Source organism: Podarcis tiliguerta (genome assembly GCF_965153285.1).
Source record: "Podarcis tiliguerta genome assembly, chromosome: 10".
NCBI classification, from domain to species: domain Eukaryota; kingdom Metazoa; phylum Chordata; class Lepidosauria; order Squamata; family Lacertidae; genus Podarcis; species Podarcis tiliguerta.
The window spans coordinates 3571825-3587565 of NC_139543.1; the positions used below are offsets into that span (position 1 = coordinate 3571825).

The 15741-nt window shown below is 41.6% G+C and overlaps 1 protein-coding gene across 50 annotated transcripts in view; it reads left to right on the plus strand.

The window, feature by feature from the left end:
• The window catches only part of PPFIBP1 (PPFIA binding protein 1), a gene marked incomplete at its 5' end in the record, with an annotated part of 115153 nt that extends 106052 nt beyond the window's left edge, over positions 1-9101 (plus strand). For 19 of the 50 annotated variants that reach the window (XM_083399479.1, XM_083399444.1, XM_083399483.1 and 16 more), the window contains 5 exons: positions 966-1091; positions 1436-1624; positions 2430-2624; positions 3721-3786; positions 6269-9101. In XM_083399479.1, the coding sequence (XP_083255605.1) occupies positions 966-1091; positions 1436-1624; positions 2430-2624; positions 3721-3786; positions 6269-6355 (663 nt within the window). In that variant the 3' untranslated portion in view covers positions 6356-9101. Of the gene's footprint in view, positions 1-965; positions 1092-1435; positions 1625-2429; positions 2625-3172; positions 3224-3720; positions 3787-6268 lie in introns of those variants that run through there. The other 31 variants (XM_083399481.1, XM_083399473.1, XM_083399477.1 and 28 more) reach the window with 6 other exon arrangements.
• Between the last annotated feature and the right edge of the window lie 6640 nt (positions 9102-15741).

Sequence of the window (15741 nt, forward strand, 5' to 3'; positions counted from 1 at the left end):
GAAATTTGGAATAGAAATGATATGTAGTTTAAAAAGAATTTTAAGGAACCAGGGGAGAAGGGAAGTCATGGGATTCAGATAATCCCATTTTATGGATTTTATTGTTTTGATGCAAACTCCCCCCCCCCTTTATTTTCAGTTTGTTGTTGTAGTATTTGTTAGTGTTTGCTTTCTTGTTTTGTTGTGATTTTGTTACCTTTGCAGAAAACTCAATAAAACTATTACTAAAAAAATAAAAGAAAATAAATAAATAAATACAGGATTGTTCGGTTTGGAGGCAGAAGAATGGCTCAGCGCAGATATGAATTGCAGTTTCACATTAATCCCACCTCTTATATGAAGGTGTTCCATAGTAACTTTATTAGGTACATCATTTATGTCAGTCCAGCACAACACATGTAACGCTACATCGGCATCTTTCGGGCCACCAGGGGCTTTCTGTACCCTAGGACTGCAGAAACAGGGTTGTTATACCATATTGCCGCGCACAAAGGCTTGGGTGAATAGGTCCTCAATTGGCAGCAGAAGATGAACAACGTAGACACCAGCCGTGCCCCAGGAGGGAGGGAGCTGGCAGCTCAAGCACCACCTCTGCTAAGGCTCTGTCCTCGGCCTCTGCTGACCGAATCAACAGGAGACCCACAAGGAGGGCTTCTCCTCCGCATCTTAATAGACAGGCTGGGGGTGCTCCTTCGGGAATCTGGGCCCCAAATTATTTAAGGCATAGTATGTTGGTCAACACCTTGACTTGGGGTTGGTAGCCTATAAGCAGCCAGAACAACGCCTTTGACCCATAACCTGGGGTGGGGGACACATTTTGCAAGATCTAGCTTGGCACTGAGCATTTTGGGGCAGAAAGGTCAATTGAAATAAGAAAAGTGGAGGCTGGATTAACTGCAGAACTAAAAGAAAAAGAACTAAAAGCAGTGCATTGTTTCTAAATTAAATGTGGTTCTTATTGGTAGAATAACATCACACCATCAGAGGTTTCACAGTGGACCAATCATCGGGTGATGGAGTGGTTGCGGTCAGTTGACCTTGCAGAATATGCTCCTAATTTGAGAGGGAGTGGCGTTCATGGAGGGCTAATGGTAAGAGTGTGTGGCATTTTATATTTCTTTTTCAGACACAGGCAGTAAATAAATAATCTAATTATGCTATAAGAGAAATGTCATGCCTGCCCCCCCCCCCCCAGTTTTGTTTGTTTGTTCCTAGGTAGGGTTTTCTAAAAATCATGGCAATTGTGTCATAGGTATTTTGCAAATATTCAGGCCTTGTCGTCGTCATTCCCCCAACCCCCCTCCCAAAAAAACACCCACCAACCCACACCTTTCATACCTTTCTTAGTGGTTCAGACCTTTAGAATGGTTGGGGAAATGGCTTAATCAAAATGTAATACAAATCTTGGTTCTGAAATGCTGGTTTTGCTCCGCAGGTTTTGGAGCCTCGTTTCAATGTAGAGACCATGGCTCAGCTGCTGAACATCCCACCCAACAAGACCCTTCTGAGGCGGCACCTGGCAACCCATTTTAATTTGCTGATTGGTCAAGAGGCCCAGCAGCAAAAGCGTGAAGCCATGGAATCTCCAGATTATGTCCTTTTAACAGCTACAGCCAAAGTGAAGGTACGGCCAGAGCCTTGGAAGTACTGCTATCACATGGAACAGGCTTGCATGGTAGTCAAGAGTGTTGCTTCCTATTGTTGTGGTTTTTAAGGGACTAATAGAAAATGAGCTGAGTGATAAAGAACTTGGCTTGGCTTTATTTAATCTCTGAACAGAGGGTAGCTCAACTGGTAGAGAATAAGACTCTCAATCTCAGGGGGTTGGACTAGGTGACCCTTGTGGCCCCTTCCAGTGCTACAGGTTTATGACTCTATGATGGTAGTTTTCCTGGTTTCGTAGAGAGGTGCTGCATGGTAAAGCATAGATAGTAATTCTTATATATGTCATTGCCACATAGCCTCTCTACAAAACTACGTTAACAGTTATTTTATTTTTTATACTTTTCTTTCTTTCTTTCTTTCTTTCTTTCTTTCTTTCTTTCTTTCTTTCATCAAATGTTTTTTGTAACCTCCTTTGGGGAAAAAACATTTTTTTTGAAGTCTCATAAGCTCAGATATTTGAGCTTAAGTACAAATAAAACTAAACTTACAAACAGTGAATTACACACACACAAAAACCCAAAATTGTCAAAAATGGATCTTCTTAATTAACATGATAGATTAATTTTTTTATCCTATATTCTGTTTTATGTGGAAATCTTGCTCCAATTTTTCCAACCAGCTTTCTGCGAGAGTATATGTTTGAGGAATTCTTGATTGGTTTGGTGACTTTATTATAGATTTTAAAAGATTTTAGATATGCCATCAGGAAAATAAATTATCTGGTTGTTGACTTCATAATGGTTTTTTTGGTCTGTATTTTTCAGCCAAAGAAACTTGCTTTTAGTAATTTTGGAAATTTGAGGAAGAAGAAGCAGGAAGATGGGGAAGAGTATGTTTGTTCGATGGATTTGGGACAGGCATCCGGATTGGGATCAAAGAAAGGGATGAAGCCTGCTTTAGATATCAGAGTGTATGATGAGGACGATTTGGACAGACTGGAGCAGGTAATGGTTGTTGCAGTAAGTTGAAACAATTGGTTTTTTCCGTATGCATGTGCTCCCCCTCCTCCTGATAGTTTCATATTCTGCAGTTTGTGTTTAGCAGTCTTGTAATGTACTAGTACTTAAAAACTGTTAACTAACCCTTGATAAACCAGTTCAGGGCTTCTTTCGGGGCATCCTGAATTTCAGTTTTCTCCTCAGTCAGAATTATTGGCGTAATTGAGAGTTCTTTCTTTATATTAATGGTCTCTCTTTTTGCTAAGGACCACAGGGGGGTGTGCATTTTTTGTGGGGGAAGTGCTCCATTTTACCCTCATAACAGCTGTGACAGAGACTGAGTGGTTGGAGGCTACCCAGAGAATTTTATGGCTGAGCAGCAATTTGAAGCCAGGTCTTTCCAGTCCTAGTCCTATATTCTGTCCACATCACCATACTTCCTCTCATGTCGGCTCATCCTCTAGTTGAACTTGCATGCCCCTTTCCCCCTCCACCCTCAACCTTTGTGGCATTTTCCTGCTCACCTCTTGCTCATGACATTCTGACACTTAGCCTTCCTCCCCTTGCAGCAGTCATCTCTTTTCTTCAGCTCCCCGTCTCTCCCTCAAAGCTTATAAAAGGTACTGTGGTATAGATGGTTTCTCTTTACTTATCAGTGCTTGCTTCTGCATAAGTTTTTTTGTGGGGTGCTCTTAATGTGAAATTATTAAACAACTAGGTACAGTATTTTCTTGGTCTCTGTCTGCCTTGTTGGCCTGCACTGCTGCTGCATCTGTTGAGTTCTTTGTTTGTTTAACATCTGAGCGGTCAAAGGCACGGCCATAAACTGGTGTTCAACTATCTGGTTTCTCCAATACGAGCAGAGACTGTGGAGCTGGCTGATGCAGCTGAGCTACCAACTAGGCTGATGCTAGTACTCTGCACACTCTCCCAGAGTCTTCTCTTAGCCTCACCTCCTTATCCAAACATTGCCTAGCATTACAATAAAGGGTTCAACTGACTAGTTCCTTTCTAGGGTGCTGCTCTAGCCTAATGTTGTATTTGTATGTGTTAATACACTTGTATGAAAAGGGAATAATTTACATGAATTATTACATTAACTATTTCTTTCTTGTAGATGGAAGATTCAGAAGGTACCGTGAGGCAAATAGGGGCATTTTCTGAAGGCATCAACAATTTGACTGTAAGCCCTTATAAATATAATGGACACACCCTGAAATGTTGCTAGTCTTACTTTAGGACCAATACAGAGATTCTCAGTAGTAGGGTACATAGCAAAGCTGTTCAGTTGGTGGCTTGGAGATTGCATCTTAGTGATAGACTGATTTTTGAACAATCTCCTTTGAACAATCCATTTAGCATAGTCTAATGGTGCCCAGCCAAGTTGGAAAAACTGCATCTGAGTCAGGAGTACACACCAGAATGCTTTGCAATGATGCATGCTGGAGCATGCTGTCAGATGGACATGTAGACGCACAGTCCATCCACAGTAAAGAGACTTTCCTGAGTTTGGTTCCAGAATATGAGAAATAAGGAGTGTATAAGCAGACAACTTCAAAGCAGCCTTCATTCGTGTCATTATTAATGTATCTATTACAAAAGCCCAGTGAAAATGATTTATTTCCATTTATGTATCTGTCCCATCCGGACCCCAAAGCTCAGTGCATGCTAACATATATATATATATTTCAAACATAGATTATAAACTGGTTACTGCATAACACTAGGATAAACAACTGCCTAGTACAAACGCATGAGGACTCCTGGGGAGGAGATCCCTGCTACTTTGCTCTTCCTCTGGTTCTGCAGCTGCTGTGGTTCTGCTGCAAGCCAAGTCATAGTTTGGCTTAGCTTGTCCAGACCTGCGTTTGTAGTTTGCCCCTCTCTAGACAAACCATGACCTGTAACCAAGGTTTGTTCTTGGATTTACAGCGCATGGTTTGTCTGGAATGGAATGGAGCAGACATTGAGCCTGAGTTTAGGCTCAAGGAGGAGTGCAATGGCCACCACCTCTCTGGAAATCCACATGTTGGTGCTATGAGTTTCTCTCAGACCAGTTCATAATCTGAAATATTTAAGAATAAAATGCAGCAAGATGATAATCCCCAGATGAAGCCCCATTAGTACCAGCTTAAAAAAGTAAAGGTACCCCTGCCCGTACGGGCCAGTCGTGTCCGACTCTAGGGTGGTGCGCCCATCTCACTTAAGAGGCCGGGGGCCAGCGCTGTCCGCAGACACTTCCGGGTCACGTGGCCAGCGTGACGAAGCTGCTCTGGCGAGCCAGCACCAGCGCAGCACATGGAAACGCTGTTTACCTTCCTGCTATAAAGCGGTACCTATTTATCTACTTGCACTAAGGAGTGCTTTCGAACTGCTAGGTGGGCAGGAGCTGGGACCATAGACGGGAGCTCACCCCGCCGCGGGGATTCGAACCGCCGACCATGCGATCGGAAAGCCCTAGGCGCTGAGGATTTACCCACAGCGCCACCCGTGTCCCTACCAGCTTAGTGCTGGCTAATAACCATACTTATTGAGATATATAGCAGACATCCTTTACCCTTAAGGTGCTGATTATACATTTCTGTCATTCCACTAGTTCTTTGAGGTACAGAAGTGTCCTTTTTAGGAAAGGGAGAGCCAGGGCTGTTGGAGAACTCATATACTTCTCAGTGTTCTCTTCTTTGTGCTTCTGTGTAGCATCTGTACTTGTCATCAAAAACCACATCCTGCCACGTTCCATCACTGAATCCACACACACACACACACACACACACACACAGACACACTATATAATGCACTGGTGAGGCAAATATTCACTGCAAATTTAAACTGGTGTGAGTCATAGCTTTCCCCAGTGAAACCTTCAGAACGGTCATTCTTTGAGGCTGCTTAAGCTTTGTGACACACTTCTCAGCACCTTCATGATTTTGTCTTCTATACAAATAATTGATCCATTTACAGTGGTACCTCAGGTTACAAATGCTTCAGGTTACAAACTCCGCTAACCCGGAAGTTTGGGGTTGTGAACTTTGCCCCAGGATGAGAACGGAAATCACATGCCAGCAGTGCAGCAGCAGTAGGAGGCCCCATTAGCGAAAGAGTGCCTCAGGTTAAGAACAGTTTTGGGTTAAGAACAGACCTCCAGAATGAATTAAGTTCGTAACCTGAGGTACCACTGTAGTCCACAATTGTCCACTATATTTTGACTGGCAGTGAAATCAATCTATCGTAAACTACACCAAACCATTGTTCCATCTCTTCAATCTTAAAAAAGGTCAACGACTTTGGGGTAAAATCAAGAGGGGAAAGCTCAACAACTTCAATCCTAAAAAAAAAAGTCAATAACTTTGGCTGGCCCTTTGGTCGGCCCTCACAGCCCTCCACTTCATCAAATCTGGCCCTCTTTGGAAAAAATTGGACATCACCAATCTAGGTTGTCTCTTTGGCAGCACCCCTTTTGTCTGGGACCTTCTCCCTGCTGTTGCCCGAGACTGTCCACGCAGAGCATGTGCTTTCAGTGTGTCATGTAACCCAGGTCTCCCTCATTGCCCTCAGAGAACGGTGCCCTCTTGTCTGCCTGCTGCTAGATGTGCAATTCATTGATGTTTTTTGGCTCTTGAGTTTCAGTCAGTGTTCCCCAATTCTTGCCTTTCTTCTGTTTGCAGTACATGTTAAAAGAAGATGAAATGTTCAAAGACTTTGCTGCTTGCTCCCCTAGTGCCAGCATAACTGATGAGGATTCAAATGTGTGACAGTGTGGGCGTCGGACGCTTCTGCTTTCTGATAGTCCTCAGAGTGCCACTGGTAGATGCGATGGAGACACCCCATCATGCAATTGAAGGTCGCTTTTGCTTCTGTTTGTTAGAAGTGATATTTTCCTGGGAGAAAATAAGAAGAGTTGCCTATTCTAAAGTTGCCATAAGATCCACATCGGGGGGGGGGGGGAAATATGTATATTTTCCTCCTGTGTATATTTTTTCTCTTGTGTTGAAACTTGTGACATGTTTCAAGTATCATATTTAATATGACTCTGCTGCTGTAATGTTCCTTCACAGAGCTGTGCCATATCATATATCTGTATTTCTCTTACTCAGTGTTTTTTTAAAAAAAGAAATATAGGTGCCGGTACGTCCCATGCCCCCTCTCCACCGCCACCCCCCCACCTACTCTCTCCCTTCCTCCTCGGCCACCGCTTCCCAAGGCTGGAGCCAGAGGGCCTTCTAGGAAGGTGCTTCCCAATTGTAAAAAGGTTGTGCCAAAGCACCTCTACTCTGGGGTGACCTTTTTATGTCTGTCAGGCACCTTCCTGGAAGGCACTTTGGCGATTGTAAGCATTGTGCCAAAGCACCTCCGGGACCCCATGCCTGCAGCCTCGGGAGGAGGTGGCAGAGAAGGAAGCGCCAACGGTGCCGGGGGGGGGGGGCAAGCAGGTGGGTGGGCAAGCGGTGATGGCGAGGTGGTGGCAGGGGGAAAGAGGGGGCTGTGCAGCACATGCCGCCTTAAAGAAAGCTCTGTTCATACTTTTCTTCAAGTAGTACAAAAAGAAAAGAAAACCATTCAACTAGAGACCTCTGGAATTGGCATCCATTGTATATATTTCAGCAGGGCAAAAATCCTGGAAATCCTGGTTTCCCGTTTGAACAAATGGCTCAAAAGTAAATAACTAGAGTATTCACTGGTGGCTAAACCAATGCTCATATAATCCACAAAATCAGAATCATCTTATTTTTATACAATTTTTATTAAAAGAAAAAAAATGTATTGAGTACATACAAATCAGAATTTTATATTGTAGTGTAAGTTGATTACTTTTTTTTTAAAGAGAGGAATTCCAGTTTGAAAACCAGCTGGTTACTGGAGAAGTCAGACTGATCTTATAAATGACTTGTGCCTCCCCCCCCCCCAAGTGATGCCTGCATTCTTACATTAGGAATGAGTTATAAAAATTGAGATTTTTTTCATCATTAAGAAAAATCTCTGAGCTGTCCCTTTTCCAGCATTAAAATGGGATTTTAATAACATTTTAAAATTTTGAGCCTTTGGAAAGATCCATTTTCTCTCTCTCGCTTGATGCAATGGAAGTGTTCTTTAAATTTATACCAAAAGGAGCATTAGCGAATTCACTTTATTTTACAGTATTGAATTCAGATATGGAATCTTGCCTTTTAAGTATATTTGACCATAATATAACATATTGACAGATATTTATATAGTACTTGGTTTTTTGTAAAGCACAACTTGTATTGACTTTTTAAAAACTTGTAAAATTCAGATTGGCCGGTCAAAAAATGGCTGCTGATGCTTTCAGCAGAATACACCTGACTCTTGTGTTGTGTTTGTGAGTGTCTCTCTCTTTCCAGTTCACCAGCACCCTGAAATAGTTGCGACTAATTTAGTAACTGCATAAAATGATGATGTGGCAAACATTCGGAGATGTTGTCTGACATCTACAATGTAAGCAATTCTTTTCAAATTCAGTGCTTCAAAAGTTTGAAAATAGTAATCCAGAGACCTTTGCAGGAGTTTTAAAGTTGGGTGTTTGGTGTGTGCTCAGCTATTATGAGCTGTTGTTGAAAACTGTACAACAATATATAGCTGAATGTGAAGATTGGCCTTGCCTGCTTCCTGACATGCTAGCTTTCTGTTTGCAAGGAATCTTTTTTTAAAAACAGCCACCATGGGGGACATTCAAGCAAGTGATTGTATCATAAAATAGAACTCTCTATCATGTAATTTATTTGCATGTGTAGACTGGCCCTCGGTTTGATTTCATAAACCAGTGCTGATCCTTGGAAGTATGCACTTTTTCCACACACATTTATTTACAGTTGTCAAAATTTTTATCAGATTGTGGTGTCTGTTTAATCCAAAGAGATTTGCCAATACAGTATATACAAGTGTGGGCTGACGGTCCTTAATAACATGGACTCCACAAATTTGTTCATGGCCACCTTGGTGTCTGGGCTCTTTTGAATAAATGCAGATAGCATGCCTGGTAGAACAATTACTTTGTCATTAATTGTGAATAAATGTATTTATGAATTAAGGAGATCACCTGCCAGCAGCCTCACATTTGTATAAAAAACACTGCAAACCTTGTATAATGGCACACAATTGGTCACAATAAAATACAAGGAGTAAAATTGTGACTAGAGAATCAAAGAAGGGCGAGTGCAATTCACAAACATTAAGTGAATTAAACACTAACTTGCACATATGAGCAACATCAACTTCTCATTTCTTAACGCTGATGTAAATGGAAGTTGGATGAACATCATCATCATCATCATTTTGCTGGTTAGAAGAATATTCTTTTATTATTTCTACGGGATTGAGGGAGGGAAGAATAATATAAAACACTCATGATTCAGCCAAGCAGTTAGCATAAATGGGTGCTATAAATGATATTTTATTTGGATGCGTGTGTACAAAGTAATCAGCATAAACATATGTATTGCCATGCTAGATAAATAAATACCTGTTGAGAGAAGTAAAAAAGATATAATCTCTTCTTTGCAAAAGTTATATACAAGGTTTTCAATAACCCCTTTTTGCCCTTAACTGTAAAGATCAGCCTTTTGACGTTTTTATGCAGCTCAAAGCTTTCTAAAGCTTTCTCTTGTCCAGACCCCCAAGAAGTTATGTGCAACTGACCCTTTCTGATAATTTCATTGACGGTGCAAATCAGCAATTATGCAGTGGAATGCTCACACTGAATACTAGCTAGAGAAATATTTGCTAACAGATACCTCTGTGCCTGTGAAAGTTGTGTAGATCTGGGCCAGGAAATCACTATGTGGGGTGCAGAAGCCGTCTTTGAAATCTTATATATTGCTTAGACAGGAGCCTCAATTGTAAAAAGCTTAGCTTGTGGAAGAGCAGTGGGAAGTCACTTGTGGATGGTCCAGTGCTATCTTAACCCATTCATTCAGTATATTTGTCCCCTGGTTATCACTGGCTGGTGTTTATAACATGCTCTAGCCAGGTGCTTTAACTAGCTGCTGGTGTCTCAGTTGCTTCCTCATTTCCATTTTATTTCAATGGGTTTGTTTGGGGGGGGGGGGAGTCGTTTTCCATATCATGGCTTGTTTGGCCCACACAGCAGGAGGGGTGCACTTCCACGATTATGTAAATGTAAACAAGGCCTGTGTGGCCAGGGTGTATTGTGAGTTACACCACAGGAAAGGACACTTACTGTGAGCAAATGACTGGAACATGGATGGGTAACAAGTGCACCAATCCTGCGCCATGCATCACGTAGCTATTGTGCTGCTGGTGGTATTGTTACTAACAGGAATAGTGAAGCCAAGTAATGAATTTATCTGATGCAAGTACCTATTTAGATAACGGCTTTTGTTCTTCCTGCCCCTGTACATGCCACCAAATCAGTTCTGAGGGTCCCCCCCCCAACCCTCTGGACCAGATCATGGGGGAGGGGAGAGCAGAGGGAGGGGAAATTCCTGTTGCACAAGTGGAAGTCTTTGCCTGCACAGGGCAAATTTGTTGGATACAACACTTAAATAGTCATTAACTCTTTTTACACCCTTAGGTTTCTTGTTGTTGTTAGGCTAAATATATATGTTCATTTTGTATCTTCCTTTTTGTATAAGTTTTTTAAAATAGATGTGTGCACACAGAGACGTGTAATAAGTTGGTGTGGTAAAGGAACTGCGGGGATTCAGCCACATATTTTGTGTCATCTGTTATTGCTGGCATAAAATAAGCAACATCACAAGTGTGGATAGTTCAGCCATATTGGATTTATTGTGTATACTGTGTATATTGGGACATTGGTTTCTGATTCATCTTATGGCAGTTCAATCATTCTCAGAATTGCTATGGATTGAAGCAAAGGTCATGGAATTGTTTGTCTGAAACAGTAGAAATTGGCAGATGTCAGTGTAGTAGTCTTTAACTCAGATGTTTCTTGCCACCCTAGTTTTGAAATCTTCCTAAATGAAATCCAACCGATTTCTCGGGGTTTACACCCAAGTAACTATGTAAAATTGCAAGCAATAAAGCTTTAAATAACTTCTGGTGATCTTAAGCATTCTGGTTTGAATTGAGCCACAGGGTTCCGTCTTGGGCCCGGTCTTATTCAACATCTTTATCAACGACTTGGATGATGGACTCAAGGGCATCCTGATCAAATTTGCAGATGACACCAAACTGAGAGGAGTGGCTAACACCCCAGAGGACAGGATCACACTTCAAAACCACCTTGACAGATTAGAGAACTGGGCCAAAACAAACAAGATGAACTTTAACAGGGAGAAATGTAAAGTATTGCACCTGGGCAAAAAAAATGAGAGGCACAAATACAAGATGGGTGACACCTGGCTTGAGAGCAGTACATGTGAAAAGGATCTAGGAGTCTTGGTTGACCACAAACTTTTTTTTTTTCCAATTGATATTTATTAAGTTTTCATAGTATAATATAAGCCAAACATAACAAAGAAACAACAAGACAACAACAACAAAGATACAATAAAGAAAAAGAAAAAAAACAACAAAAAAAAACACCTTAACACATAACAAGAAATTAACACATAATATAACAACGGTTAAAAGCAACTTCACTTTTCAAAATAGATCTTGCATTAGCTTTTTCCTGGACTTCCCCGTACCTCCCTCCTTTGTATTCCATTTCCATTGTTCGATCAGCAAATCCTTTCCCTCTTTTACTTTCATCTCCCTTCTTATCTTAATATTTTGGCTTTACCCTTCCCTCTCTTTTACACTATTTTTTCCATTTACTTCTTCATTTTTTACAGAAAGCCCCTTAATCAAAATCCAGCATCGTTCTAACATTCATTAATTTTACAATATTTCTGTAAATAACCCTTGAATTTCTTCCACTCTTCTTCCACCTGATCTTCTCCCTGGTCTCGAATTCTGCCGGTCATTTCTGCCAGTTCCATGTAGTCTATCACCTTCATCTGCCATTCTTCCACGGTGGGTAGTTCTTGGGTTTTCCAATACTGCGCAATCAGCATTCTTGCTGCTGTTGTGGCATACATAAAAAAGGTTCTGTCCTTTCTTGGCACCAATTGGCCGACCATGCCCAGGAGAAAGGCCTCCGGTTTCTTGAGGAAAGTATATTTAAATACCTTTTTCATTTCATTATAGATCATTTCCCAAAAGGCCTTAATCCTTGGGCACGTCCACCAAAGGTGAAAGAATGTACCTTCTGTTTCTTTACATTTCCAACATTTATTTATCAGGCAACTTATAAATTTTTGCTAGCTTGACTGGTGTCATGTACCACCTGTATATCATTTTCATAATATTCTCTCTTAAGGCACTACATGCCGTGAATTTCATACCGGTGGTCCATAACTGTTCCCAGTCAGCCATCATTATATTATGTCCAACATCCTGTGCCCATTTGATCATAGCAGATTTCACTGTTTCGTCCTGCGTATTCCATTTCAACAGCAAGTTATACATTCTTGACAAAGTCTTAGTTTTGGACTCTAACAGTTCTGTTTCCAATTTTGATTTTTCCACCTGGAAGCCCACTTTCCTATCTAGTTTATATGCCTCCATTATTTGGTGATAGTGAAGCCAGTCACGCACTTTATTTTTTAGCTTCTCAAAACTCTGTAATTTCCATTTTTCTCCATCTTGTTCTAAAATCTCCCAATATTTCGGCCATTTGTCCTCCATATTAAGCTTTTTAAGGGCCTTCGCTTCCATTGGTGACAACCACCTTGGAGTTTTACTCTCAAGTAGATCTTTATACCTTATCCAGACGTTAAACAGTGCTTTCCTTACAATGTGAATCTTAAACATTCTATGCACTTTAACCTTCTCATACCATAAATATGCATGCCAGCCGAAAGCATTATTAAACCCTTCTAAGTCCAAAATATCAGTATTTTCAAGAAGTAGCCATTCTTTCAGCCAGGTTGACCACAAACTTGACACAAGCCAACAGTGTGACGCGGCAGCTAAAAAAGCCAATGCAATTCTGGGCTGCATCAATAGGAGTATAGCATCTAGATCAAGGGAAGTAATAGTGCCACTGTACTCTGCTCTGGTCAGACCTCACCTGGAGTACTATGTCCAGTTCTGGGCACCACAGTTCAAGAAGGACACTGACAAACTGGAACGTGTCCAGAGGAGGGCAACCAAAATGGTCAAAGGCCTGGAAACGATGCCTTATGAGGAACGGCTAAGGGAGCTGGGCATGTTTAGCCTGGAGAAGAGGAGGTTAAGGGGGGATATGATAGCCATGTTCAAATATATAAAAGGATGTCACATAGAGGAGGGAGAAAGGTTGTTTTCTGCTGCTCCAGAGAAGCGGACACGGAGCAATGGATCCAAACTACAAGAAAGAAGATTCCACCTAAACATTAGGAAGAACTTCCTGACAGTAAGAGCTGTTTGACAGTGGGATTTGCTGCCAAGGAGTGTGGTGGAGTCTCCTTCTTTGGAGGTCTTTAAGCAGAGGCTTGACAACCATATGTCAGGAGTGCTCTGATGGTGTTTCCTGCTTGGCAGGGGGTTGGACTCAATGGCCCTGGTGGTCTCTTCCAACTCTATGATTCTATGATTCTAAAGCACTGTGAGTCTGACAGGCCAGCCCAATGAAATGGAACTACCCTCATAACAGAAAAGTGGATGGCTGCTTTGAAACATTCATATTCTTCCACCCTCCCTAGTTTGGACTTTTAGAATCATAGAGTTGGAAGAGACCACAAGGGCCATCGAGTCCAACCCCCTGCCAAGCATCAGATAAATTCATTACCTGGCTTCACTATACCTATTCCTGTTAGTAACTTTATGGTGGCCTGTTGGCTGTCAACCCCTTTCGCTCACGAGGTGGTTGGGGGGCTGTTAATTCCACCAAGGCCACAGGACAGTTCTTGGATATTCTTTGCATATGGCAAACCTCTGATAGCCTCGTTTTAGTGTCTGATTTACCATGGGCATGCAGGACTAATGAAATGGTTTAATCCCCTCATTCGTTTTCTTCATGGTTGACACTCGTGAAGCAAGAGGGGTTAAAAAAGCGCACCTCAAAACTACTTTTGTTTATGTTCCTTTTTTTACTTAACAAGCCTTGTGTGGTGAGTGTTTTATAACTGCTCTGTGGCTTCTTATATGCTTTTTTATTTGTATACAAGGAACTGGGACTGAGACAATGATGATCTGCTCCCTGCAAATTTTGATTTCATCATCCTATTGCACATAAAGCATGCTGCAACAGGCAAGGCAGTTTCAATCCTGTTGTCAGGTTTCCTCTCTGGTTAAGCCAAATCATGGAGCAAGTCAACAGCTGCACACAGTAACAGGCCAAATTAATATATAAATGGCAGCTGTTAAGTTGTACTGCTTACCTAGAAATATCAGATGACCAGGAAGAGAGTCATTTTTAGCTAGCCTGGTACACACTGGCAAAACATTTCCTCTGCTCTAAAGGCTATAAAAAGGGGGAGGTGGGAGTAGGAAACGGATCTTGCTTGACTCAGCTGATCCTGCCGTTATCCCTGCCGGCAGACGGAGGAGTGAATGAAGGAGCTGTTGATATTGTTGTGAATGGGATTTGTGTCCCCTTGTTGGGAACTTCTTAGTTATGTACACGTGGTCTAAAGGATATTGTAGCTATCTGCAAGATGGGACAAGGACCACAGGCAAGAGGCTGCCAGACCAGACATTTCCCCATTTATAAATACACCCAGTCCCCATTGCGTGGAAGAGCATGTTTTTTAAGGTAGGATTTTTGGTACCTCAACTCCCATTCATCATATATAAAAGGGAGGGTGTATGAATCAGAACCCCCTGGAACAGAAATAATGTGTGCAGATGGACTAACTGCTTATAGTTGGAGACTGGACAGACTTCAGTAACTTGTTCTCAACCCCCCCCCCCAAATGATCTAGCTAGTAGTAATACAGAGGTAATCACATTGGCGTACTTTGGAGTAGTTAAGGATTATTAAGAAAATGTGCTTGAAAGAGCTTTAAATAATTGAAATAGAATAATTGCCTTCTGAGTAGCTCCATTTGGTCTCCAATGCCTGCTGTTAATTATACTGCAGAAAGGTCTGTTCATCTGACTTACTGTTTATTAGGTCAACCAAGGTCTGTGCAAGCTTTGAATTCTCTAGGGTTTTTCATTAGGGTGGTTCACATGCAAGCAACCTTGGTCTCTCCTGCTGTTGCTGAATTAATCTCCCATCATTACAGTATTAATATGTTTGACTTCTTGACTTAGCTTGGTTGGTAGAGCATGAGACTCTTAATCTCAGGGTCATGAACTTGATGGCTTGCTAGGATTGGACTAGATGACCCCCATGGTCCCTTCCCAACTCTTCTATTATTTTATCTTGCTGGCTCTGCAGGATACAGTGCCATTTCAACTGTTTCCCCAGAAACAGGAAACCCAGGAGGAAACCCAGCCAGATGGGCGGGGTAGAAATAATAAATTATTATTGTTTTGCATTCTCTTTTGTGAGCCATGCCAGAGAACATTTTTTTCACCTTTGGTTTTTTTTTTTAACATTTAGTCCAACATTAAGGTAAGACGACATCCATGAAATAAGTAAACGATAAGCAAAAAAAGTTTTATTTCTACCACGTCGCAGTTGGAAAATTTAATAGCTGAACAGGTAGGATGCGTCCTACAGAACAGTTTGTGTGAGGTGAGCCAGAGCTGTTCAACACCTCAAATAATACATTTATTAAAAAGTTAAGGTTCCTTTTGCCCACAGAGATATACAAAAATATTAAGCAAAAAGATAGTTACATGGACTTTGCTTATTTTCTGCCACAAGAGTTGTTTCAATCAAGGAATTTAGCACACACAGAAGTAAAACCATTCTAGTGTTTTGTTCTCTCTTCTTCAGCCTCTTGCTCTTCCACTAGCATTTTCCAGGTCCTAAGTTGTGCACACCTGACTAGCAGGATGCAACCCCTCCCACTCCCTTCTCAAAAGATTTCAGCAAATATATGTAGTGGCTTACTTTTGTTCCTCAAAACACTCCTAATAAGGGCAAGTATGGTACTGGAATTGATCAACTGAACCCACAGGATGCTTCAGGGCAAGATATAGGAAGAGCCTTAGAATCGGCACACAGGACAGGAGAGAAGCATGCTCAAATAGACTCAGGAGCCTGCTTTCTCTAGGTGGA